Below are 27,776 nucleotides of genomic sequence, written 5' to 3' on the forward strand. Positions count from 1 at the left end.
GATGGCACACCATGAAACCCACCACCTCGCAGACCCTTCCCACATGGATTTTTCAAGGGAAGGATTGCAAAGTGGCTGAATGCCAACCTGCAGGTGCTTAAATGCACAAGGCTATGAGCACAGCTTGGTGGCCTTGCTGACTTCTGGAACTCCGTGTAGAGAGGCATCCCTCCTGAGCTGCAGAGGTGCCTCACGCATGGCTCGCACACTTAGGGGAGCGTGGCTGGACACATGCATCTCCCTGGTGGCACTAAAGCTGTTTGGTAGTGAAGGGATTGTGTTCCTGTTGATTCTGCCTCTCTAAGCCATGGCGGGGGGTCTCGTAAACCCCACGAGCTCTCAGACAGAGAACACTACTTCAGTGACAGTTTACCGTTCAACAAGTTGGTAGACTACAAGGTTCCTAAAGGGTTAAGCAGCAGCATCCAGCCTTAACTGAGCCAGACAGGGACGCCCCAGAAGAAGTCAAGTCAGCTCACTTTTCTGCGAAGGTGGCTCTGTCACAGAAAGTGCTCTATCACTGTCTGTCACCAGTATGTCAATTAACTTGCCTGGAATTAATGCCTGCAGTGTCAGGCGGAAGGTGACTTCTGATGAACTTGACCTGTCTGCAGAATACATTTAGATGGGTTTAAGGCCCCAGTTCTCTTTGGAGATTCTCAGAAGGAAGGAAGCTTCATGCCTTAAATTAAACTTGAGATTTAATTAAACGGGCCCACACAGGCAGGAGCAAGGCCACAGATTCTATTTATAGCTAGTCGGAAGGGCAGGATGGACGGAGCAGGGCTGGAAGAGTGGAAAGAAGAACAATGAACACACAACACAGGCCGGCATAGGGAACAAGGCTTGGTCATGAGTCCTGGACCAGGTGTTAGTACCTGGGACCAGCAACGCCTCCCGTCACGCACCAAGTGAGCATGGCACGAGCCCCACCCAGTCTGAGCAGCCCGATCCTTCCCAGGCTGCCTTCAGATATCGCATCAAACAAAATGAGCCACATAAAATCTCGGGACTCTTTTCTGAGTCCCCATGGCGAAGTCTGTGGGAGAGAGAGAAAGCCACGCAGCGTGGCCTGACTCGGGGTTAGTCACACGAGGTCACAACCCACATTGGACTATTGGCTTATCCTTAAGAATTCCGGGAAGTGCTTTACTGGGGACTGGCACTTGGCCACCTGAATCTGGGGCGGTGGTGGTGACAGGGCACCTGGGTAGGAGGCATCCTGCACGTTAAGGGTGCCGGTTTGGACCTCCAGGTCTCACCTAGTAGCCTTTGCCGCAGCGCTTGAGTCTTTAATGAAGTACAGCTCAGCAACATGAGCACATGTTAGTTCTATTAAAAGGACGAGCTGAACTAGACCATTGAAGATCATCAGCGAATGCTTCACACTCTCATTTCCTCCCCTCTGGGCTGGTACTACTGGTCCCACTTGCCCGTCTAAGGGCTGCTGTGACGTCCTATCATCACATCCATTCAGAAAGCAAGAACCCAAGGGTCAAGCCTGAGCCTCCAACTCCTTGTGTCCTCTCTTCCGGGAGCCATTTGGTCCCGGCTGGACTCCCGATCTTGCCACCTGGTCACACGGAAGTAGCCTCAGCGAGGAAGAGAACATCCCTCACTAGGGCAGCTCCGGAACATGTTCTCAGACACTCCGTTTATCCTCCCTGCACACTGGAGCATCTCCTTGCTGAGGGTCGGCAGGAAGGCAACGACTTTGGTCTCCCCATAAAGTTAGGGTGGCAGCAGTGGGCACGTGGCCATCATCCCCCAACAGACCCCCGTGGCAGATATCACTGATGACCACAGTTCTCCTCCCCAGGCCAAACCCAGCACAGGCCTCTAGGCAACTTACTTTGATAAACTCTGTTGTTGAGATAATAATCACAGCAATATCTGTCCTAGGAAGAGTAGCAACATCTCTCAAGCACTTACCTTGTGCCAAGGACTTCAGTAAGCTCATTACCCACATTACCTTGTTTAATTCTCCTGTCAAACACTGAGGCTTAGCAGGGTAAATAATCTGCCTAACGTCACATCACTTGCATGATTAAAAAGTTGGTTTTCAGACCCAAATTTATGTGATCCCAGAGTCAAACCTCACTACCACCATCAACTGTCCCTCTAGAAATCAATTTCTGTGATTATGAGCATCTTTCCAATGCAGTGATTTTCTTTTTTTTCTTTTTTTTTTTTTTTTTTTTTTTGAGACAGAGTCTCACTCTGTTGCCCAGGCTAGAGTGAGTGCCGTGGCGTCAGCCTAGCTCACAGCAACCTCAAACTCCTGAGCTCAAGGGATCCTCCTGTCTCAGCCTCCCGAGTAGTTGGGACTACAGGCATGCACCACCATGACCGGCTAATTTTTTCTATATATATTTTTAGCTGTCCATATAATTTCTTTCTATTTTTAGTAGAGATGGGGTCTCGCTCTTGCTCAGGCTGGTCTCGAACTCCTGAGCTCAAACGATCCGCCCACCTCGGCCTCCCAGAGTGCTAGGATTACAGGCGTGAGCCACCGCGCCCGGCCTCAATGCAGTGATTTTCAAGTTTGGCTTAAAGGAATCCATTTCTGATAGTGCTGGGGGATGGACAGGTTGCTGGGGAGACAGGTGGGGGGGAGCAAAAAGCATGTGCCCACCCCACGTGGCCCACCCACCCTTCTCCCCTGATAAGAGCATCAGTATCATCTTGGAGGTGCCCGCATGACATTTGATTGTTAAGAAGGTTTTGAAAACCACTTATTTGAGGTGAGAATATAGGACCAACAGAGAGAGAGAACATGGACAGAAGCCCGTTCTCCTCTGTTCCAAGGCAAGTTTCCAATTTCCCTCCCGAAGACCATCTTCCAGGCTTGGCTCTTCCAACCTGCAACCTTCATGCACCAAGAGATCTGTGTCCCGTTGCTACCCAGAGGTTATAATTAGACACAGAATTTCTCTTTCCCTGATGCCCACTCTCTACAGAAGGCCAACAACAGGTGCATTCAGAATAGACTCCCTCGCAAAAAGGGGGCTCACACTTCAACAGTTTCCAAAACACGTGAGAACACCAGTCTCGACTCCAACCCCTGTGAGCTGTATTTCCAACCTATTAATAATATTACAGGCCTCGTCCTTCCCACCGTCACTCAGAAAGCTGAATGGAAAGCTCTCCCACTTCCTTCCCCATTGCCCCTAATAAACACCAAGGAGCACAAATGTGCAAGTTCCCAGGAGGCAACAAAGTCCACAATAACGTGCTGTGAACGCGTCGCCACTAAGAAATACTAAGGTTTTGTTTTAAATTTTTCATGCAATTTTAAAAATTTTATTCCCTGATAGATCTATATTTTTTTCAATGTAAAATAATGGGTTTTCCCTCCAAATCTCCTAATACAGTTGACATTAGAATGGCTTCTAGTACCCTTGGTATCCTGCCATAAACTCCTGCTCCAGCTGAAGAAATATGCCTGTAAGGTGTAATTCAGATTCGCTTTGCATCCTCTAGCAGCTCAATGCTATAAAAATTAAAATACATTGAGGCAGTCGGGCCCATAGGCACAAATCTTGTATGCATTTACTGCAAAAGACTTTCAGAGCTAGACTTGAACTTGGGGAGCATTTTCCTTTACTTATAAGGAAACTGAGGCCCACAGAAGTGAAATGACATTCTCAAGGTCACTCAGCTTGTCAGTTGCAGTTTTCCTGCCGTATAGCCTCACTCTGAATTAGAAGTATTTCCCAGACATTTCATCTTAGGGCCTTTTGGGGTTCTCAGAAGAAAAAGCCACAAGAGGCTAGGGTCTATATCATTAGGTAATATTCTAGATTATGAGAGAGACCTCAAGATTCATTGAAGCTAAAAGGTAAAACACATTGGGCTGCAACATTCCCTAACATTGAAAGTCCAAGCTCTGGTAAATATTCTGATATTAGAAACACTTTCTAAGTTTAGAAGTCTGAAAATATTTCAAGCACATTTAGACTTACAGATTTTCTTGAGAAGGAAAAAAGAGAGGAGATCAGGAGAGAGGGAGAAAGGAAGGAAGGAAGGCAGAGAGGGAAGAGAGTGGGGAAAAAAGAAAAGAAAAAGGAAAGAAAGAAAGAGGTCGAGAAAGGTCGATACCAGAGAACCCAAATCATGAGACTAGGAGACGAGTTCACAGACTAAAGCTGACATATAAATCCCATTATGTTCCTCAATATAGAACTGCAATCCTTTTGATGTCAAAACTGAAGAAATGATATATTCAAAAGCTAAGCCTCTCTTAGTTAAATATGTAAAGCATGTTTCCCTAGAGCCAGCCACACCAGCATAACCCTGGAATTTACACCTTTTCTTTAATCAGTGGGGAATTATGCTAACAGTATTGTGTTTGATCACTCTACACTATGACCACATTTCCTTAAACGGATTGTGGCTCAAGCTGGATTTGAACCTCCTCTCCCCGCTGGATGTCAGGAACCTGATTCCACAATCCCCCCTGGGTGGTGGGGGGATGTAGCAGAGAACTGCAAGGAGGGAGCCATCACCCCAGGGACTCTTCTAGTCTGGAGACGAAGGTGAAGTCATCTTTCAATATGAAAAATATTATAGAACTTATTTTATTATATTTTCTCTTAATCCATATAGATTATATTTTTTTCTTAGGTCAACTTGTCCCAATCACCTCTGTTTTACTAGCAACATATGTTTATTTGCTAAAAGCACCTGCCTATTGCAGTCAATATTCCTACAGCTTCCAAACACCTGCCTTGTTCAATGCACGAACGAGGACATGACTGTTAATAGACAAAGTCTATCTTCTGAAGGCGCACAGCATTTCAAGGAAGTGTTGTTCAGTCTGATCAAAGGACCACCAGGGTCAGGACCACTCGGGGTGGCTCTTTAAATTCTGATTCCCACTCTTGCCCACAAATTCTGATCCAGGAGATCTGGGGTCCCAGAAATCTGCACTTGTTACTACCACTCCAGATGATCCAGACACATCAGAACCAATGATAAAGAAAGAAGAATGTAGTAGTGTTTGCCCCCATCTCATTCAACACTGCAAACAATGCTAGAAGGTGAGTATTATCATGTCCACTTTAAAGATTATAGATCTATTGCTAAAAAAAATAAATACGTGACTTTCCCACAGGAACTGGACTAAAATGTGACAGTCCGAGATACACACTCAGGTCCGTTTCATACACACAACTGTAAAGTGCAAAAGAATGAAACAGATGAAAAGCCGGTGGCCATGGGACCACACAGAAAGAAGAGCTTCATCCTGATGCAGAGGCCCAGGAAAGAGTCACCAAGCGGATGGGAGGTGAACCAGATGTTCAAAAGCAAAGGCATCAGGAGACCTTGAGCAACTACACAGATTGTCGTGCGCCGGAGGGAACAGTTGATGGGGCAGATGGCCTGGAAGGGGAGGTTGTTTCAGATCATGAAGGATTTGAAGGCCACAGTGAGGAGTCCGGGCCTGGTTTTACAGCGGGATATGCAGAGTCTGAGGACGTGCACAGCGTGATCTGATTTGTGTTTCTGGAGAATCACAAACAATGGAAGCATTGCAAACAATGGATTGCAGATGAAAAGAAAATCAAGGCAGGAAAACTATTAATAATAAAGAGGTCCCTACAATAATCTAGGCTTCGGAAGACAAACCCCTGAATTTGGGAGTAGAGAAAACGAATGACAAAATTTCTAGAACAATAACAATTGAATTCATCCCATTATTTAGTATAAAAACAAAGTCGTTGCTTTTTCTGTAGGTAATATACAAAAATAGAAATTCTCATTTCTGGTGTAGCAAAGTCTAATTTAGAAAAGACAAAAGGTGGGAAATTAAAAATATTTTATATTCAATAGATTTGAAGAAACACCCAATGAGTAATATATTAGGATGACATTTACATGAATACTGATGCCTAGTCCACACTGAATGTGTTTGGAAGCCCAGAGAAAGGGAATTTATGAAAATGACTAGGAGTATTCAGACTCAAGCATGTTTCAAAATAAGAAGTTGGTCCACATGTCCTCCTCTGGGTGCATTTTGATGCCAAAGATTCTAAAACCCCATGCATTTATTTATTCGGCGCCTACAATTTCTGAAGTCCACAATAAGAGTTTTGGGAAATCCACATATTAATAAGAGCTAAGTCAGTAGCTGTCCTCAAGTAGGTCAGAATCAAAAGGATTTTAAGTAAATTTACACCCAGAAGACTCAAGTATAGATGACAATGTTATCAGTAGTTGCCCCAGAGGAAAATCTATAGGAAATCAGATTAAATACATATATTTTATAAATGTATATATTGAGGATTATTAGGGTATCTGTGGCCTGACTTACTCCTCTGGTCATTTTTGAAAGAATGAAATCGTTGGTGTCAGTGTCAGGATCCACTTTCTTCTGCTTCTACAGTGTATCCCCCAAGGAAGCAGGAAGGGGGTCAGTCTTGCTTTCTCTGCACTTTGCCTAACCTAGCACCCGACCCAAGCTGCCAGCTTCTGGTTGGCTTCGGTGACAATAATGAGAGACACCACTCTGTACCTTCAGGTCCATTTTAAACAGTGATGCCCACTCGGTCCCCAAGTCGACACACCTCCACCGTTCCCGTGCGGGCTCCTCTGACTTTGCACGTGGCCTGTCCTTGCTTTCCAGGCGTTCTACAATTATCACGTCCTGGAATTACTTCAGATGCTGGTGACAGGAGGGATAAGCTCCCAGCTGGAACACCATCTGGATAAGGAGAAGTTCTACGGGGAGGCCGACAGCTGCTCAACACTCTTGTCCGGGAGAGCTCGGTGTAAGCTGGGGCTCCTGTCCTTACACCAGACCATCTTATCCGATGTTCAGGTGAGTCTCCTCCTGTCTTCATAGAGCTTCCTCCTTCCTTACCTCTCTGAGTTTCTGAAAATGGTTCAGGCTATTCGGGTTCATAGATGACCTGTGTAGCCCAGAAATAATAATAATGACCAAAAAGTAACACGACTTCATACTCACAGAGCATTTTACAAATCACCGTGCATCCACGTGTTATATTTTGTTTTTACAACACTCCTGGGCAGCATATAAAGCAGTTGTTATTCTCCCCATCTTCCAGATAAATAACTCAAATTTGCAGGAAGTGTCAGAGAGGCCCAATAACTTTGTACCTTGACAAGGGTATTAAAAATAATTATAGTAGCTAATGTTTACTGAGTATTTTCTCTGTGCTTGTCTACTTTAGTTTTTTCACATAATCCGTCCAAGGATTTACGTGGTGGGCATTATTATTAACTCCATCTAACAGATCAGGAAGTTGAGGCCCACAGAAGCAAGGACGTACCCAAGGCCACATTGTCAACCAGTATCAGAGCCGAGGTCCATCCAAGGCAGTCTGACCTCAGGTCTGCCCACTCTCTCTGATCCGGAAATGCTAAAGAAATCCGATCAGAGCCCCTGAAATCAGGCACGATGAGTCTAAGAATCTGGCTGTCCCAGCCAGTAGAAAATGCCTGAGTTTTATTAGCCAGAGAGCTGGTAAACAGCAGATTATGGCAAAGGAGAAGGTAACAATTCTGGCCACTTCCAATGGGCCCTCTTGGCATTTGGGAACCCGAGCAGACTCTAGCCTGGGAATGAGTAACCCACTGGTCGGTGTGGTGCCTTCTGCTTTCGTTCTGATTGACATCATGTGCAGCAGGCCAGTGTTAGGGTCAGGGGCAGGCTTTCACAAAGGGACAGCTTTCGTCGGTTCAGAAAACGTCGGCAGCACCCCCTTCTCAGGGAGCAGGCTCTTCCAGGCCTCTGCACCCAGGGCATGTTGACATGTGCTGCTCAAAAGGGCGAGTCCTGTATTCTACATATTTGAATTCCAGATGCAAACAGCATTCCAAACATATGGTCTGGTCCTTTGCGTGTCTGTGGCCCTGGGTTTCTTGTCCCCAGATGGCTTGGGAGGGCTGCTCCTGGCAACCTCTGTGTGTATCAGAGAGGACGGGAGACCAGTTCCCCACCCTTCTCTTCCTCTCTCCATTGACATCTTGTCCTCACTTTGTTCTTTATCCTGAGGAATCACAGACCTGAACAGACTATTTGCTTTTGACTTTGCTGAACCCACGTGTGACTGAGGGGCATTCAGAGTGACCCTGCTGGCCACAGCCTCAGAGCAAGGTGGACAAGAGTGTGCGGGACCGTGATCTATGTTAGAGTGGGACCAGAGGATGGTGCTTGGGTAGTCACTTAACACCCCAGCTCCTTATATACCTTGAAAACTGAATTTTCCAACCTGTTGCTCAGTGTTAATTTACAATGGTCACCAAAACAGCAACAGGAATTAGAACAAGCGCAACAATGTGCCACATCACACCCACCAGAGACTCTTGAAAGAGCCAGAGTGATAAAAACCGTCACTGAGACTCAAGGCTCAACCTGACACTGCCACCATAAAGATATTAGGGAATGGCTTTCGGGGCTTCCAAACTTCTGCTACTGCCAGAAAAGGTGGATGACACCCCAGTAAGTGCTTGTCATTGCTTGATCAAAGTGCCCAGCAGACATGCTTTTCTCTTTTCTTTCCAGCCAAGAGACACCTTTGGACAACTGTTCTGTGGCTCATTAGATCTTTACGGAATCCTGTGTGTTGGCTTGTACCGCTTGATAGACGAGGGGGACTTCAACCCGGAGCACAAAAGGGGAGTATGCTAGTTTGGAACGTGCTCACCACCCATCCAAGCATAAGAACCAAAGTTGCTTTATTCAACATGAGAGAGAAGTCCAGAGCTCAGGGGAAATAAATAGTGATGTAGGAAGAAGGAAAAATGAGTATAAACAAGAGGAACCCTAATGATTAGGGTTCGATTAATATTGGCCATGTAAGAAGAATGGAGTCTCTGCCCCCAGTGAAAATTGAAACATAGGCCTAGATTTTAAATCAGGGCTCTTCTGTAACTTATTTGCATGTGTACAACTTTCTAGAGCTGAAAGCCTCTGCCCAGTGGAAAGATTTACTTGTTTTCTGCTGGAATCATTGGGTAGATATTGACCGAGTGCTTCGTTTCCAGCCACTGTGCTTTGTACATATAAATCATGGGGGTGATAAGTTCAGATTTCAATGTACAGAAAGATCATCCTGGTGGCTGAGGGGAAGATCGGATTGGGGACATGCGTGTAAAGGGCAGGAGGGGAAGAGAGAGAGTGCAGTTCAGAGACAGGACAATCATGAAGGTCCAAACCGAGATCTGCACAGTAAATGACACTAAAGAATCAGGAGGGAGGGTGACGTGGGCTCCCAGCACTCACCGTCCAGACCATGGGGGAGGGGTGATGTTCTGGAAACAGTGTTGGGAAGCACGCATGATGCTGGTGTGTTCTCTCTCTCTCTCTCTCTCTCCGCCCCTACCACCCCCCAAACTCCACCCTCTCCCATAAACACCTCTGGAAAACCTATGCAACGTGGCAGTTGGGAGAATACGCAGCTTACACTTGAGAGAGGACCTGAGGAAAGAACATGATATTTTGGTTTTAAATGGAATATGTCATCTTTTTTAGTAGATCTTCTTTATGATAGAGTTGGGGTTCCAGAGGACTCAGTGGGAAAGAGAGGAGTAGGTAGATTATTGCATGGATGAAGGTCAATGGTGCCCTGAGATCCACATTAGGGAAGAGGAGGTGATCCTCTGGGGCAGCGGGGGGTATGTGGGATGCGAGCCCGGCACGGTCATCCTGCCCCCAAGTTCCCACACGAACACTGGTGTCCTCCCTCATTTAGTTCACACCTATGAAGGACGTGCTAAGCACCCGGTAGTGCGCTAAGCTTCCCTGCTACGTCTCCCCATGCAGGTCCAGGCTCCAGGTGTTCTTTAAGAGCACTGACATCCATTATCTGTTTACCAGTCAGAGTTTTAAATATAATTTTTGTGGGGTTTTTTTTTGTTTTGGAAATGCTTTCCTTCATTGGCCAGGGCACATTCCGTGTGGAAGTTTGTGGCATAAGCATTAGGTTGGGGTAGGAGGCCTAAACCAGAACAGAAACATCTGAAATGTATGTCATGTTCTGGTTTGACGAAGCTTGGCTCAGTGCATGGGTGCATGGCTTTGCGCCAGCTGAATGCATGGATGCAGTGTCCATTAAAAGTAGATAAACCTGGAGTCAGAAAGGCCATTGGCTAAGAACCAGTCCAAGCCACAGTCTGAGCCCTCTCCAGTTACAATAATGAAAACAGCAAGGCCCAGAGGAGGGACATGTCATGCCTAAGGTGAGGGGCGGTTGGGTTCAGAGACGGGGGAGGAAGCCAACCCCCTAATTCCACCTCTGGGACCTCTCTTATTGCATCCTGCCAGGGACATTTTCCATTAATCAGAAACCAACTAAGCAAGGCAAAACAAAACATTTCCTCTTTTGGCCCAGCAAAACGACTTCTCTTTCTGGGGCCATTACCTAAAGCTCTACTGTCCTAGCTGCAGAGGCTCAGAATTCATCTTTGGCTTGTCCCACAGGTTTGTGATTACCCGGCCAGCCAACGACTTCAAGCTGCTGCCCTCGGATTTCGTATTTTGTGCCATCCCTTTCAACACTCTTTGTTATAAGAGTGATGTTGATTCATCTCAAAATCCATACGAAACTATAAATATAGTGTCCCTGACACCAGAGACCAATTCAGTTGCAGATAACCCTTCCAAGAGTAGCAAGTCTACACCACCACCGCCACGATATTCACCCGTCCAGTCTTTGGAGCCAAGGACTAACCTCCATTCCGTAGCTAAGCAAATCATGTCGAATCAGGGTGTTATGAACAGGGCTGAATCATCCCAGGTGACTCTAGGCAAGAACGTGAAAGACAGTGGAAAGGAAAACAAGAAGTAGAAAGGAAAGCACAGAGGAGGCCACCTCCACACATTCAAAGCCAAGCTCAACCTGCCCATATTCTCCGCCAGCTCCTACCTCTGCTGCTTACAAAGGCATCTGCAGGGATGGGAACTTTGAACAAGAAAAATGAAAATGGGAGCAGGCCATTGTTGTGCAGATGGCTCAGTGGTTGGTTATCAAGGCCACACTGTTTTGGAAGAGATAAAAGTCTAATCGAATCCCCCTGGATCTGGTGCGATAAATAAAGAAATATATGATAAATGCCTCTGTAAGAAAAGTTGTTCTTTCTGTTCCCCTTGAGCAGAAAACGTGTTAGTTTGAGCTGCATTTAAAAAGTCCTCCAGTACTGGGTGGATCCCGTTCATCGGGGAATATAAATAATCCAATAAAAATAAGAAAGACTTAGACACAGGAGGGAAATAAGAAGTAAAGAGCCTCTCCAAATTAAGAATATTATTTTTTTCTATCCCAGAACAGACAAAAGGTAAACTAGTACATATCTCCCTTCTTTTTCCCCCTCATGCTTTTTCTTATTTCATCTTTTTGTAGAAGGTGAAAAAGACCAGGTGGGACGATGCTGTTTGGAACTGGAAACCAATTTGTCTATAAGACCTGGGCGTATGCCTGGCACACAGTAGATGCTTAATGAGAACACCTATAAGAGTATCCTGAGAATGGGGTACCTCAGTGAAGTCAGGTTGATTGAAATATGTAACCTTCCAAATTCTCTAATTCAGTAATAGAGTCATCATTGCATTAAAAGGATAAAGCATTTCCCCATTCCATATTCCAAAGCAAACCAATCCACTGTTCTATAAACCTTAAGTCACTTCACCCAGATACTACTCTGTTAACATAGTAAATAGTGTTCAGCACATCTAGGAAGTATTTACTCCCACTGGGTGATCTTATATTGATGAGCTTTGTGAGCAAACCCTTCTTGCATTATACATATAATATAGGTATAAAAAGGAAAGGAAAGAAAATAATAAACCGTATTTCCCATAAATTGTTTTATGTAATGTTTATGAGATTCTTGAAATTTTTAACAACATTTTTGCTGCTTTGGCATTATTACCCTTGTTTTACAAAGGAAGAAACTATGTCACAAATAGTGTTGCAAGATAAAATAAACACACCCAGTTAAATTTGAATTTCAGATAAACAACAAATAAATTTTTAGGCCAAATTATGGTGCTTATCTAATAAGTGATCAAATCAACACTCAAACTTGGTTTATTTGACTCCAGAACTTGTAGGCATTATGCCTCCAAACATGCAAATAAAAGAAAGGAAACAAACTAAAAGAAAAACAAAAACATGCATCCACAGGAAATGAAAGTTTGTATTAGTTCGGGTTTGGTTTTAAAGAAATCAACTCTGGCTGGGCACAGTGGCTAATGCCTATAATCCTAGCACTTTGGGAGGCCGAGGATCGCTTGAGTCCAGTAGTTCAAGACCAGACTGAGCAAGAGTGAGACCCTGTCTCTACTAAATATAGAAAAATTGGTTGGGCATGGTGTTGTGCACCTGTAGTCCCAGCTACTTTGGAGGCTAAAGCAGGAGGATCAGGATCACTTGAGCCCAGGAATTTGAACTTGCAGTGAGCTATGATGATGCCACTGCACTCTAGCCCAGGGAGCAAACAGAGTAAGATCCTGCCTCGGAAAAAAAAAAAAATCAACTCAATCTGTAGAAAAGAGAGAGAGTAAGAACAGTTGTCAGGGACTAAAGAAATTTTTTTTTTGAAGCTTACCTAAATCTTCATCATTCTTCCCCTTTTTACAGACTGACTTTCTTTATTTTTCCATATATGTGGCAACATATATCTTCCTGCAATTCCAAATTTATAGGTACAGTTATAAGCACATAAAGAATTTAACTGTCTCTGAATCCTAATTTCTGAAAGTGTATGACCATTCCATCCCAACTATTAAAGGCTGAGGAGCAGAGTGTCTCTGAATGGGGGACTGTCCTCAGAGAAGGGAGGACAGTTCAATGGCATGGGAAGATGTGTCACCAAAGTCTACTACAAAGGTAATATGATTCCCTTTTCCCCACTCCCCTGGCCATTTTATGCACATAGCAGATTTAGTAGAAACAAAATATTCCTGAGAAAGAAATTATGGATTAGCTCTATGGACATTCAGAATCCACAAACCCACTGCTATACATGTATTGACCAATCTGCTTAGCATCTCCAACTCAGCTCTCCAGAGTAAAAACTTATCCCACAGATGATTTTATTTCCAACAAAGTAGAGAAATTTGAATGAGAAATACTTCATTTTCCAGTATTTTAGAGGAATGTATACCAGAAATCTGGCTAAAGAATATTTAACTTATATGCAACTATAGCCAACATGTGAGCAGTCATATTGCCATCGTGATAAATCAAATTGTCAGAGTACCCCTAAACTCATGTGCCAATTGATTCTATAAACTCCAGAACCAAACTCTTCACCCTATAATACAGTTTTGTAAAGATAGATTTTTTTTTAAAATAGTTTTTAGACAGTAGTTCTTCAAATAAATGAAAACTCCCAGCCAGAAGCAAGAGTGAAATCATAACTAGAGAGGGTGTCTGTGAGAGACATGGAACCAAGACACAGGACTGTTTAGGGAGTGGCTGAGACTATAAGGTCATGGGATATAGATGAGAACTGAGACCCAATTTAACCATCGGCTGGGAAAGACCAGTCCATTTGAGAAAGAGGCAATAGACAGACTCCTTCCACTGGCCCCAGAAAGGGGCAAGAAAATTTATCTTTTCTTAGGGATATGGGTGTGAAAAACACCTATCTTGAGACATTGAAGTCCCCAAGTTCATATCATGTGCAGATGTAGTATCCAAATTTACACCATATGTGGCAGTAACTTAAAATTGAAAATGTAATGAAAAAAAACTCTGATTTCAGACCAGCCACACTCTTGAGGTAACTGGTGAAAGAAAAGAATAATACTTTGCAGGAATGACTTCTACAACTCAGGGCACACAAGACTCCATCAGGAAAAATGAAAAGTGAATTCAAAACTTTTTAAAAAATGGACAATAAGCCCATGATAAAAAAAAATTAGAAATGCCATGAGGAAATTATTCTCATAAGTGAGAGTAAGGACACAAATCAAACAAGAGAGTTAGCATAACCTCAGCCTTTGGATATTAGGACAATCTGAAAAAGACCATAGAACTGATATGTTTAATATGATGAAAATGGTTAAAAATATGATTAAAAATCTTTTTTTTTTTTTTTTTTTTTTTTGAGATAGAGTCTCACTCTGTTGCCTGGGCTAGAATGCTGTGGTGTCAAGCTCACAGCAACCTCAAACTCCTGGGCTTAAGCGATCCTACTGCCTCAGCCTCTCAAGTAGCTGGGACTACAGGTATGCACCACCATGCCTGGCTAATTTTTCTCTATGTATATTTTTAGCTGTCCATATAATTTCTTTCTATTTTTAGTAGAGACAAGGTCTTGCTCTTGCTCAGGCTGGTCTCAAACTCCTGACCTCAAGTGATCCACCGGCCTTGGCCTCCCAGAGTGCTAGGATTACAGGCATGAGCCACCTCGCCCAGCCCATTATTAGAAATTTTAATGAAAAAAGAGGGCATTGTGAAAAACTTAACAGAGTTAAAAAAGAATCAGAACTTCTACAAATGGTTAATTAAATTAAAATTTTAACATATTATTTAAACAATAAATTAGATATAGATAAATATAAATAATTTAGCTAAAAAGCGGGATAGAGCAATAAATAAAAAATATGAAAGAGAGGTCAAGAAACAGAGGAAAAAATGAAAAAAGTCCAATATACAAATAATTCAATTTTTATAAGGGGTAAGAATGAAGAAGATGAAAAAAATGACTTAAAATTTTAGAATTAATAAAAGATAAAAATACTGAGATTTCAGAAATCAAATGAGTCATCAATAGGAAAATTAAAAAAGCAGACTTCCCACAAGGGATTACAATTAAGAAATGGAAAGAAAAATATAATAGACCAGTAATACCAAAATTCTGAGGGTAAAATAACAGAAGACTTAAAAATGGGCATTCTATAATATTTAAAGTACAATTCAAGGAAAGAGAGCAAAAAATATGACAGTTTTAGGACAAAGACTGAGAACATATCACTTGGAAACCTTTACTGAAAGAAATAATAAAGGATATACTTCAGTAGGAAGAGAATGAATTCCAAAATATGGAGAAATATATCAGAAACAATGATGAGAAAATAACTCAAAATTATTATAAATAAATATCAATTATATTAAGTAATAGTTACAATTGGGGAAAGGTTAAAAATAATTTAGGGCTAACATTATTAGAAATAATAGGGCATGTGAAAAAGGTGTCATGAAGTAAAATTATCTAAGATTGTAGCATTACTCAGGAGGAGGGCAGAGATAATGATTAGCACTTGTTAAATCTATGATGTACGTAAACATTTTGGAGAGTAAACTCTAAAGAATAAAAGGAAGAATACATGGCTTCCAAATCAGTTGAGAGAAGCTAATTAGTAAAGGGACACAAAAATGGAAGTAAAAAATGTTCAATCAATTCATGAGAAATCAGGACTTTTTAAAAAAGCAAATGGAAATGATATAGAAAATGATATAAAAAGTATTAAATTCAAATGTATGATAGTAAGTAAAGGTAAGTGGATCAATATTGTTACATAAAGGATAAGGATAGAGATTTTTTCAGATTATATATTATTTTAAGTTATATACTCTTTAGAGCAGAAAATGATTCAAAAATGTGAAACTGAAAGTATATAAAAAATATACTAAACAAATTAAAATAAATGGCACTATTATTATCAGATAAAGTATACTTTAAAGCAAAAATCATTACTGAAGAAAATGATTTCATTTTGTAACCAAAATACTAATCTTCAAATAACAAACAATATAACAATTCTAAATTTTCATGCACATAGCATTGCCTTCCAAGATATAAAATGAAAACTGACAAAATTACAAAGAGAAATTAAGTAATCCACAATCACAGGGAAATATTTTAACACTCTTTTCTCAGAAATTAAAAAATCAAGAAGAAAAAAAGTTAGTACTTACACAGAATAGTATGAATATAATTAGCTAGCTTGATCTAGTAGATGGTTATATATATAGTTATATAGATAGATAGATAGATAGATATAGATATATCACTGATCCAATAATCAGCAGATGCCCATTCTTTTCCATGCACATATGTTTTGATTTTTCATGCAGTTGTCATCAAACCAGTCTGTATGAATCAACGATATCATACCAACCACACTGCAACAAAGTTAAAGATGAGTAACAAATACACAGATCTCAACAAACAAAACTTTCTAATGTATTTCAAAATAAACTACAACAAGTAAATCAACCCCATAGGTCAAATTTAATACTGTATATGGGTATAATAAACTTTTAAAATCTAAATGATAAAAAGACTATATATTAAAATCTGTGGTATACTTCTTCAACAAATGGTGCTGAGAAAATGGGATAGTCACATGCAAAAGAATGGCCGTTGCCTTACATCATATTCAAAAATTAACTCAAGATAGATTAAAGACTTAAATGTAAGAACTGAAATTTTAAAACTCACAGAAAACAACATAGGAAAAGACCTTCATGGTATTCATTTTGGCAGTGATCTCTTGGATATGACATCAAAAGGACAGGCAACAGAAGCAAAAATAGACAAATGTGACTACATCAAACTTAAAAGCTTCCACCCAGCAAAGGACCCAACAGAGTGAAAAGGCAGAATTGGAGAAAATATTTGTGAACCATGTATCTAATAAGCGGTTAATATCCAGTATATATCAAACACTCTTACGATTCAACAACAAAAAACCCAAATAACCTAATTTAAAAATGTGCACACCCATGTTCATTGCAGCATTATTCACAATAGCCCAAAGGTGGAAGCCACATAAATGTCCATCAACAGGTGAATGGATAAAGAAAATGTAGTATACACGTACAAGGAAATATTCAATCTTAACAAGGAGGGAAATCTTATCACGTGCTACAACACAGATGAACCCTGAGCCTCTATGCCAAGTGAAATAAGCCAGCTACAAAAAGACAAATACTACATGATTCCACTTGGAAGTGGCTGGGGTAGGGGGAAAAAGGGGAAATTGTTCAATGGATACAGAGTTTCAGTTTTGCAAGATGAAAAAGCTCTCACGAACTGTTGCACAACAATGTGCATACAGTTAACACCACTGCACACTTATGAATGGTTCAAATGGTAAGTTTTGTGTTTCTGACCACAATAAAAAATGCAATGTACGTATAAATTAGCGGAAAGAAGTGAATTTATAACTTTCGATGCATATGTAGAAATGAATGAAAGGTTAAGAACTAATGAGTAATTGCTGAATTTAGTAAATTAGAGAAAGAATAGCAGAGTAAACTGACATAAAAATAAAGGGATTTTGCATCAGCCGTTTCCCAACATGCTTGGCTGGGACACGAAACCAGGACACAAATCAAGAGTCTGATTTAGGGCCGGGCGCGGTGGCTCATGCCTGTAATCCTAGCACTCTGGGAGGCCAAGGCGGGCGGATTGTTTGAGCTCAGGAGTTCGAGACCAGCCTGAGCAAGAACGAGACCCCGTCTTTACTAAAAATAGAAAGAAATTATATGGACAGCTAAAAATATACATAGAAAAATTAGCCGGGCATGGTGATGCATACCTGTAGTCCCAGCTACTCGGGAGGCTGAGGCAGGAGGATCATTTGAGCCTTGAAGTTTGAGGTTGCTGTGAGCTAGGCTGACGCCACAGCACTCTAGCTGGGGCAACAAAGTGAGACTCTGTCTCACACACACACACACACAAAAAGTCTGATTTAGGCAATAGCTAATCACTTGTTATTCTGAGCAAAAGCAAAACTGTCCTCTATCCAATGGACTCCTTTGTTCAGGTGGCCCAAAGAAATCCTGGAAGAATATTTGAACGGGATCGAGGAGTGGGACGGCTGCGTTAGGAGGAAGCTGGAGGCCGTGCGTGAAATCTCTTTGAGGCTGCCGAAAATGCATTGCCTAAAAGTAGACTCTATCAGAGAACTATTGAATTAGAATCGACATTTTAACAAGATTTATAAATGGTTCACACATTAAAGTGTGAGAAGCAGGCTTTCAAGGAATATATATGTATGTGTTTGTGTGTAATACATATGTTATATGTGTCACACATGTATGTCATATTTACACATCCACATACACATATATGTAAATACATATACATAGATACATATAAACACACACGTACACAAACATAGTAGTTTCTGGAAATAAAAAAGATCTGGGTGGGGGTTTAGTTTTAATAAATCTACTTCCCCCAACACTTTGCTATTTGCCCTGCGAACTTCTATAAGACCTACGCTGTGTTCCAGACATCTCTAATTAATGATAAAATCCTCGAGCTGAGTACCTTCAAACTGTAAAAGGGTTAAGGGAGGTCAGAGTTCAATGAGGTTGGTGTATTTTTTCCTGGAGCAACAATAACCTATGGCTCAAAACCTAAGAGTTATTTCTTCTGGGCCCAAGAGACAAAAGAGCCCACGCTCTGAAAATAATCTCGCTTCAGTTCTGCCATCTGCAAGCAGGGAGCGCTGGGAAGCGAGGAGGAAGGGCGGCAGCGAGGAGGAGGAAGGGCTGCCGGGAAGGGGAGGGAGAGAGGGAGAAAGGCCCTAACACTAATTGGGTTTGAAAGACTACAGGCTGAGCCCCGCCACCGCGTGCTGAGAAGACAGGAACCTGCGCAGCTGATGCTTAAGTTCAGACTAAACTAGCTGCAAGTCCCCTGGGCACGTCACAAGGTAAACCTGATCGTCCCTGTCATTTACAATCATTATCACGCAGGCTGCTTCTGCAATTTTACTGGGGAGCCAATTAACAGATCCCTGAAGCTATGGGGAAATGTCCCAGCCCTCCTCTTGTTTTTGGAAACGAAAGGAAGGCGGTCTTTGTGCTGCTGTGGTCTGACTGCCACCCCCTCCTCCGGGCAGGGATGGGGCTGACTTCATACCACGCATTGTCTCCTCCGGTCAGGGGAAGGGTGGAAGTCAGTCTTTCCTCTGCCTTAATTTACTCTTTCCTCTGGCAGCCTAAATTAGCCTCCAGATCGCCCCACAAGCCTTGTTTCTTTTTTCCCTGAGATATGGAAATGCTGACCAGCTCTTTTACTCTTCTTTGCCTTCAGAAAATAACTGTGCAGCATTTCATCTTGCCAGAAAGTGGGGAGAGGCCAGCTGACGCACTGGAAGGCAGTACAATAGGGCTGTCTGTTGCTCGGCCCCCCGTATTTTTCCCTGCCACCTTCCTCTCTCTCTTGCCTTCTTGTCGCAAACTTGCAACTAGTCATCTACATTCCTACTGTATTTCCACATCTCTGACTCACTGCTTTAAACCTCCCCAACCTGGCTGTAAACCCTCATTATTCTACTAAAAAGGCTCTTTCTGAGATCATCAATGACAATGACATCACTCACTGTAGTAGAATATTCAGTGCTAGCCTGAGTTGAGCCTTAGCAGGATTCAGTGCAGTTGATCTCCTCCTCCAACCCCAAACGCTGTCTTCCTTTGACTCTGCTGATAGAAGAATCTAACCTCTATAAAATAATTTGAAGAGGTTTCTCCTAAGCTGAATGTGGCTACAGTGGCCTGGGAAACACACCCTCAAGGGGTCTTGAGAAAATGCGCCGAGGCAGCTGGGTTACAGTGGGTTTTAGACATTCAGGGAGACAGAATTGCAGGTAAAACCATAAATCAACACATGGAGGGTATACAGCGGTTTGGCCCCAAAAGGCGGGACATCTCAAAGCCGGGGCCTACAAGGCATAGGTGGGTTCCAGGGATTCTTTAGTTGGTAATTGATTGAAAGCGTTAAGGTTTGTCCAAAGACCTGGAGTCGGTAGAAAGGAATGCTGGAGCTAAGACAGGGCTCTAATAGGATGCTTCCGTTAAGGTAATGGGGTCTTCTGTCTGTCTTGTGATGTCATATGGAATCCAGTTAGAAAGTAAACCACGTTATGCTGGGTTAATAAAACCTGTTTAGTGAGATTTTATCATTTGTAGGCGTGACTCATCAGGCAGTCCTCTTGGAAAGGAATTTGGGCAAAAGAAAAAGGGTCAGAGTTCAGTCCTCAAGTTCCACAGTATAATAATCTTCCAGTTTTCCCTTCACTCCTCTGGCTTTGCATTCCCACATCACCTGTGACTCTGCTTGTCCACAACACCGTTGGGGATTCATGGCACCCCAAGCTTGATTATGCCCCTCTTATTACTAGCACAGATAAGTGAAAAGACCTGGATGGAAGTTAACTGAAACTAGAAGGACAGGGCTGCTTGCCTATAGCCTGTATTTTCATGCGAGAATGTGGACCCGGTGTTCTATTTTTTTTTTTTTTTTTAAGAGAAACTGGGAATTCTGTATTTGATATAAAAACACTCTCCTTTTTAATTTTTGTTTTTAGCTCAGTTAGTAGCTGTAGCAGACCAACTCTCACTCCAAGAACAAAAAAAAAAATGTAAAACTGGATAAAATTTCTTTACAGTATCTGTTTGAAGTAATCAGAGAGCAACAAAGTCAGCAAGAACTTGAAAGGCTAAGATCCAAGAGAACAGAACAACTTTGAGGTGAGCTCACCATTCTCCGCTGCTTTTTCCTCAAGGCATTTGCCAATTAGTAAGCGGTGCCGGCCAAGAGGTCAAGTTGAACTGCAAGGTGCAGAGCTTTCAGCCGTCTCCCGGGCCTGGGAGAACACAGGAAAGCAGTTGGAGTTGAGGGCTAGCAAGGTAGCCAGTATTGAGGGGACCAAGTTCTGGAGAAAGGAGATCTGGAAAGCAGTGAGCATGATTTTCTGTGCTGCTTTTGTCCTTGGGGAATTTATTTACGCCTAATGTTTTCAGCATTGGAGGCTGAGAATCTAAAAAGAAAGCATCAGCTAAGAAGCTACAAAGCTAAGCAGAGATTTCACCCCTCTCACAGTGGTAGGGAGGAAAAAATGGGCCTTCAAGTCTTGGCAAGGAGAATGGTCCTGAGAAAGCAACTTGCTTTCAGCTGAGTTTCTCGAAAGGCTCTGCTTTAGAATTACTTCAAGCTAGAAGTGGAGGAGTGCTCACAACATCTGAATCCACAATGCCTGGATTTTTCTCATTCCCTGACTACATTAAGGGGGTCCGTCAATACCTGCTATAAATGCCTAAAAGTAACAACAACAAAAAAAGATAAATATTCTCTGCTAGAAGTTAACATTCAGAGTTTCTACACTCTTTATATACAATATCAAACACTCAATAAAAATGGTTGGAGTCAATCTTATTTCTGCTTTGATTTACTCTGTTCTCTAGCAACCTAACTTTGCCTCCGATAGATCAGCAAGCCTTGTTCCCTTCTTTCTGAGGTATGGAAGTGCTGACCATCTCTTTTACTCCTTGTTACCTCCAAGAAATAAATAAATAATTATCATGACTGATAGCAACAAAGAGACAAAACAAATAAACAAACAAAATCCTAAAAACCAGAGAAAAGAAGTCGGTAGTGGAAATGCCCACAGGTAATCTAAATATAACATGTAAGACATAGACTTTAAAGTGACTCTGATGACCATGTTCAAAAAATTGGATGGCAAGATGAAGTAATTTATTATCAGAGAATGATGATGTCTCAAAAAATTATTTTAAAAATATAAGAATTAAAATTATAAATGTAAGAGATAGGTTTAATAGCTGTTGGATAAAGAAGAAGGTAAAATTAGTATGGAGAATAGATTAGTAAAAAAAAAAAAAAATTGCAGTAGAGCATGGAGGAAAAAGAAAGGAAAATGTCCCATATGTGTAAGAGACATGGTGATCATGTCTAAAATGTAATTGGAGTCCCAGAAAGATAGGAAAGAGAAAACATACGGGATAGAAATATTTGTGGAAATAAGAATAAGAATTACTCTAACCTGAAGACCTCAACCCATACATTCAAGAATCTCTTTGAACCCCAAGCATGAAAAATGAAAAGAATTCCTACACAAATCATAGTAAATTTTTCTTCATATTAAACTAAAGTAGAAAATCTTAAAGGCATCCCAAGAAAAGGCATTTCAAGAGAAAAAGACCTTACAAAAGCTACGATAAAATTTGGAGCTGATTTTTTCATTGAACCAATGTAAGTCTTGGGAGAGTGGACAATAAGTTTAAAGATCTGGAAAAGAGAGGAAAACTAACCACTTAGCATTCTATGCCCAGTGAAAATATCCTTTGTAAATAAAGGCGAAGTACAAATAATATCAGGTATACAGAAAGTCAGAGAATTTATCATCTTCAGACTTATATTAAAAGAAATAATAAAAGGTATTCTTTAATCAAAAGAAGAGATCATAAATAGGAGTACAGAAATACAGTATTGAATGAAGAGAAAAAAGTAGTAAATATATGGATAAGCAGAAATTGATATTGACCATGTTTAATAACAGTAATATTGTCTTGTAAGATTTAACTAAAAAACATAGGAGTTGGTAAATGGTGTTAAAATTATGTAACATTTGTGCCTTGCTGGAAAATGGTAAAAACAATGTTGAAAATACTAATTCATAATAACTTCATTAAGTGAAAGTTACACATTATAATTTCTTGGGTAAACATTAAAATAATGAAAAGAATGAATAATGAACTATTAAAAAGTAAAATGGAAAAATCATGATTGGTCAAAAAGGTGGCAAAAAGTAAAGAGAAAAAAGAAAAAAGCTAATAGTAGTCAAATAGCAAGATGGTAGATTTAAAAAATAAAAATGGATAAGTGCGAAGTTTCATATCAAAGAACACTTTTCATAGTTTTACAAAATCTCACTTAACTAATTCACAAATAAACTTATAAACTGTCAGAATGTGCATCCTGAAGTTTCATACCACTAAAGATGTGAACAAAAGAACTGTGGAATAATAGCAGTTCAATATTTTGTGGCTACCAAAGATACTCTGTGTTTGGGCATCTTCACGCATGGGATTCTGATCCTTCAGGACTCAGAGGAGATCTTCCTAGCCTGTTGCCAAGGAATTAGCACTCCAAGAAGTCGAAGAAAAATTCTTCTTTTGAACATATTCTTCAGAAAGTATGTCCTTTATTAATCCATGTGTTTAGAGAAGACTATTAAAAGTTCCACAATTAATAGAATCTTCTACTTTAAGTCATTCCAACATTTCCCAGATCTTCTCCTCATTGCATTGCCATTTTATTCTTGCCTTTTAAAAATCCCAAAACCAAATAACCTAATCCAACCCCATTAGAAAACCAGTGTCTTCTTATTGGGGTGATAAAAATCTGAGTACCAGTCGTCTGTGAAATGCAAGTTAAAGAAAAGCAGTAGGTTTTAAAGGCAGAGAGGCCCAGGCTCCAGCTTTGGCTCCGTTGGTTGGGGGCCATGAATTTGGGGAAGTGGCCTACGCTCTCCTAATCTCATTTCCCCACCTGAGAAAATTTGTCAATGATGCCTCCCTTGCAAGGTGCTTATAGGTGCAGCCATAGTCTAGTTGATTCTTGACACAGCTAGTTGATTCTTGACACAGCTAGTTGATTCTTGACACAGCTAGTTGATTCTTGACAACTTTTCTGGATCTTTGCTCCAAGGGCTCTATTTTGGTCACTGTCAAACAGCTGTTACTGATTATCATTACTAGTACCAGTGGCAGGGCTACCTGGTCCCAGGACACAAACAACTTGGGACAAATGAGAAATAAGGGAGACCTGAGACAGTTGTGAAAAGTCTCACTCATTATATTCCATGTAGCCACCCACGCTGACTGCAGTCACCGGGGAGATGGCTAATAAACACTTCAGAATGAATTAACAAATGAAGATGGGTGGTTTTTCTTCATCAGTTATCCGCTAGGTGAGCCTAGCCATATTTTCATTGTTTTGCTGTACTTTGCACGTAAGAAACCCTTGCACTTGGCTGTCTGTACAAAGGGAGCTCTGCCCTGCCCAGGAGCAACTGGGAAACAAGAGGGGGCGGGGGCTGTGGGGGAGGAGTTTTGAGTTAGGGGCGAGCAGAGATTTGATTCTGAACAGAAAACCTTTACTGGGTCAAGGCTGCTTTTGCATAATTCCATTATCACCAGGAAGAGGAGCAATAATCACATTAGGTGTGTGCAGCACTGCCCGGCCTGGCTCGTCTCACCTTACGTTTTGAAGTCATGCAGGTTTAAGTGCTTTGTGTGGGTGAGTTGTTGCGCGGCGCCCAATCAATAAGGCGTGCGCTGCCAGAGCAAAGCAGGGAAGTTTTTGATGTTGACAGTGACATACATTCTTGTGCAGAAAGGAGTAATCCATTTGGTTACAGTTATGAAAAAAAAGAAAAAAAGTTATATGTGTGTGGCTTTGGGGAACAGAGGCAGTGCCGTCTGGGAGGGCTGTCTCCAGGCCAGCTGGTGGCGGGACCTCAGGGTGCTGGTGGGTCAGCCCAGGAGCTCGGGCCGCCCTCCTTTTTGCGCCATCCGGCAAGTTCATAGCCCTCGCTTCTAAGCTCCATGCATTGCACCTCCCTGTCCTGTGTATGGAAAAATGGGCGTTGGCACCAGCAGCCGCTTGGTGTTGCTGAGATCATTGGCTCCACCTCATCTTCTGCTTACAGAGCCCGGGCATCTCATTGGTTTGCACTGAGTCTCTGCCCAGCATCTCCTCTTCCTCAAGTCCAGCACAGCCCATAGCAAGGCCCGTGTTCATCCAGGCGGGGCTCGTCCGAAGCCTCCCCTGCACTGGACCAGAGGTGGCCAGGGAAACATTGGAGCTTCCATCTTTCCAGACCGTAGCTCTTGCTCTCTGTCCTCAGGCCGGGTGCCTCTACAGTAGGGCCCAGGTGAAACAGAATCAAGAAAGAAAGGTGTCGATCTTTTTAAAGACATGTACACTCTTTATCTTTGAATTGTGTTGGCTTTGTAACCAAATGTCCCCCTTTCTAACTCTCCATTCTACCTCAGCCTCCACCAATGATGCCAGGCATGGCATAAGATACTGTCATAAAACTGTAAAGAGAAAAAAGCCATCTCCCCTCAAGTAGCTCCCAGCTCGCAGCAGAGAAGCTGTGTGTGTAAATGAAATCAGGATGAAAAGCAGAGGCGGCAATGCACAGAGCTTAAAAGCAGGAGCTATGGAAATAGCTTTCTTATTTTCCTCCAAATTCCACATTTTCCATTTATTCACTGGGCGCCCTTAGCAACTTAGTCCCCTGGTACCTCAGTTTTTGTTACTTCATACAATTGTAATGAGGATGAAATGAGATTATACAGGTGATACTCAGCATGGCTTGGGCGTTTAGTAAATTCTCCGCAAATGTTAATACTTCAAATAATAATCGTGGTGGAGAAATCCCCGTACTGGGTCCTGCAGATGCACAGAGAAGAGAGAAGTCAATGCCAATGAAGAGGATGGAAAGACACTCTTCATGTGAGTGAATCTTGCAAGATGATAATCATGTTGTTTGCATTATTAGAATTGCATTTTAAAACAGTTGCTGTGCACTGATCTTTGTGTTAAGTACTTGACAGACATTGTCACCTTCATTTACATGACAACCATAAAGATAAACTAAGTGCCCTTATCCCCATTTGACAGATGAACATAAGTATAGTTTTGTTAAAAACTAATAATCCTTGAATGAAAAAAGAAAATGTGTTTTTATACACTTACATGCACACGCACACACATACACGTACACACATACACTAGAATATTATTCAGCCATAAAAAGGAGAAAATCCTGCCATTTGCAACAAGGATAAACCTGGAGGAGATTGGGCTAAATGAAATAAACCAGGCAAAGAACGACAAATACTTTATGATCTCACATATCTGGAATCTAAAAAAGTGGAACTCACAGAAGCAGAGAGTAGAACCGTAGTTATTAAGAGCTTGCGGGTAGGAAAAGTGGGGAAATGTTGGTCAAAGGGCACAAACTTTCAGTTATAAGATGAACAGGTTCAGGGGACCTAATGTACAGCACGGGTGGTGATGGATGTGTTAAGTAATTTGGGGGCAATAATCATTATATGATGTGTATGTATATCAACTAGTCACATGGTATGCCTTGAATATATATAATCGTTATTGTTCAATTAAATGTTTTTAAAAATAATCTAGTTCAGACAATAGAGCTAAGAGCTTCCAAATGTGCCCTTACACAGAGAACACAGACTTGCCAGATACGTGTGAAGCAAAAGCAGCCTTTGTTATCAACTGTCACCTCTCTGGACCCTGCGAGAAGGAGAGTTCCCTAGTGCTGATGGGTGTTTGCTGTCACCGTGGCAGGCAGGACCCTGTGCTTGCAGACCACTGAGGTTCAGGGTGTCAGCTGAGAAGGAAGTTGGGGTCCACCTCTCCTGATCACAAGAGGGTGGAACAGCACAGACCAGAGTACAGTCCTGTTATTAAATATGCACACACGTGTGTTCAGAGACCAGCATACTGACTTTATGGGGCCAAGAGAAGTCTCAGCATGGCTCTCACTGAAAGTAGCCAGGTGTTCTCAGGCTGGGCGCATTTATGCAAATAACCCACAAATCCTCCCAAGTCACATGGCATTTGCAACGAAGCTACTGAACTATCACAACCTTGCATCCTCTTTCTTAAATCATAGGACCGACAGGCTGCAACTCGTTTAGGCAAGAGTTTGGTGAGCAAAGGGAAAAAGACTTATAAAAAGGTAACCTTTGCTTAGAGGGTCCAGGTAACTCCAGAGATTTTCCTGGGTGTCACTACGGTAGGTACTCTCCAGACGGAAAGAACATAAAAGGGCACACCCAAAGCAGTGTTAACAGGCAGAGTATGGTCACAGAGTTGTGGAAAAGTTTTGTGTATTCAGAGTACCTCAAGTGTTTTAATATGATTAAGGCTTAGAGTTTTGGGGAGGTATAGCAAAAGATAAGGCTAAAGAATTAGACCCAGGCCAGAGTATGGAAAGTTTTGTATTCTAGGCTAAAGAGTTCTGACTTTGTTCTATAAATTTGCAAACTATTTCCTGGTTGCATAAGGAACCTCATATTGAAGTTAGTACTTATAGCAGCTATAGTAAAAATATGTAGCACATGTAGCCACTCCAGCTCCCCACACCCGTGACAGACATTACTAATCGATCATAGCACTCTATTCCCTGAGCCTGGAGACAATTTAATTACCCTTCACCGGAGCCCTCTAGACAGCCATTAACAATTGATCAGTGTTTCTGTGAGCTAAAACCTGTTTGCCATCTCCAGCTCATGTGGAAGCCTAGTATGTCACAGATGAAGGTAGACTCTTTCTGATGGAGGCCATGGGTGGTCCAGAAGGTGGGGACAGTGGTGTTGTGCTGAAGCAATCCAGTGATGTTGGTATGTTGGGAGCTTGAAATTGCCCCCAATGGGAGTATCTATACCATGAAAACCAGCAGATTCTACACGTAAAGATTTTGTGGGTTTTGTTCTTGCTTTTTGAGAGCTGGTTGTTAAATCTTGGCCAGCACAATACTAGATGAAGGGCAGAGGGCAGAAAGCAGGCGTCTATGATTCAAAGCCCTTAATCACCCTCTCTGCCCACCCTCTACCGTGGCCCCACTCAAGTGGCCCTGCCGAACCTCTCCTCCCTAGGATGACAGCCGCTGCAGGCTGTGCACAGCCACACAAGGTTTAGAGTGTGCTTTTGTTTCAAATCAGATTTGTGTTTTACACAGGCGACCCTGGCTGCCACGTATTGGATAGGCTGAAAGGCTGTGAAATTTGAAATAATATCAGAGGCAAGGAAATCAGATGGGAATCTAACTGCCCTCGTCCTAATAAAAGACGATGAGTCCTGGAGTCAGACAGGAACAGCAGGAATGGAGAAGAGAGGACAACTATGACAGATGTTAGGGAAAGAGAGTTGAAAGGACTGATTGATTGGGTGTCAGGGTGAGAAAAAGCAAAAACATCCAAGTTTCCAATGCTGTTGCT

At 41.9% G+C, this 27,776-nt stretch overlaps 1 protein-coding gene across 1 annotated transcript in view; it reads left to right on the top strand.

Moving 5' to 3' along the window:
* The window catches only part of KCNU1 (potassium calcium-activated channel subfamily U member 1), a 124,187-nt gene extending 113,373 nt beyond the window's left edge, over positions 1–10,814 (top strand). The window contains 3 exon segments of the mRNA XM_069485045.1: positions 6,629–6,823; positions 8,531–8,655; positions 10,448–10,814. Coding sequence (XP_069341146.1) covers positions 6,629–6,823; positions 8,531–8,655; positions 10,448–10,814 — 687 coding nt within the window.
* The last annotated feature ends 16,962 nt before the right edge of the window (positions 10,815–27,776 follow it).

This window comes from Eulemur rufifrons, chromosome 12, assembly GCF_041146395.1.
Source record: "Eulemur rufifrons isolate Redbay chromosome 12, OSU_ERuf_1, whole genome shotgun sequence".
Lineage (NCBI taxonomy): Eukaryota > Metazoa > Chordata > Mammalia > Primates > Lemuridae > Eulemur > Eulemur rufifrons.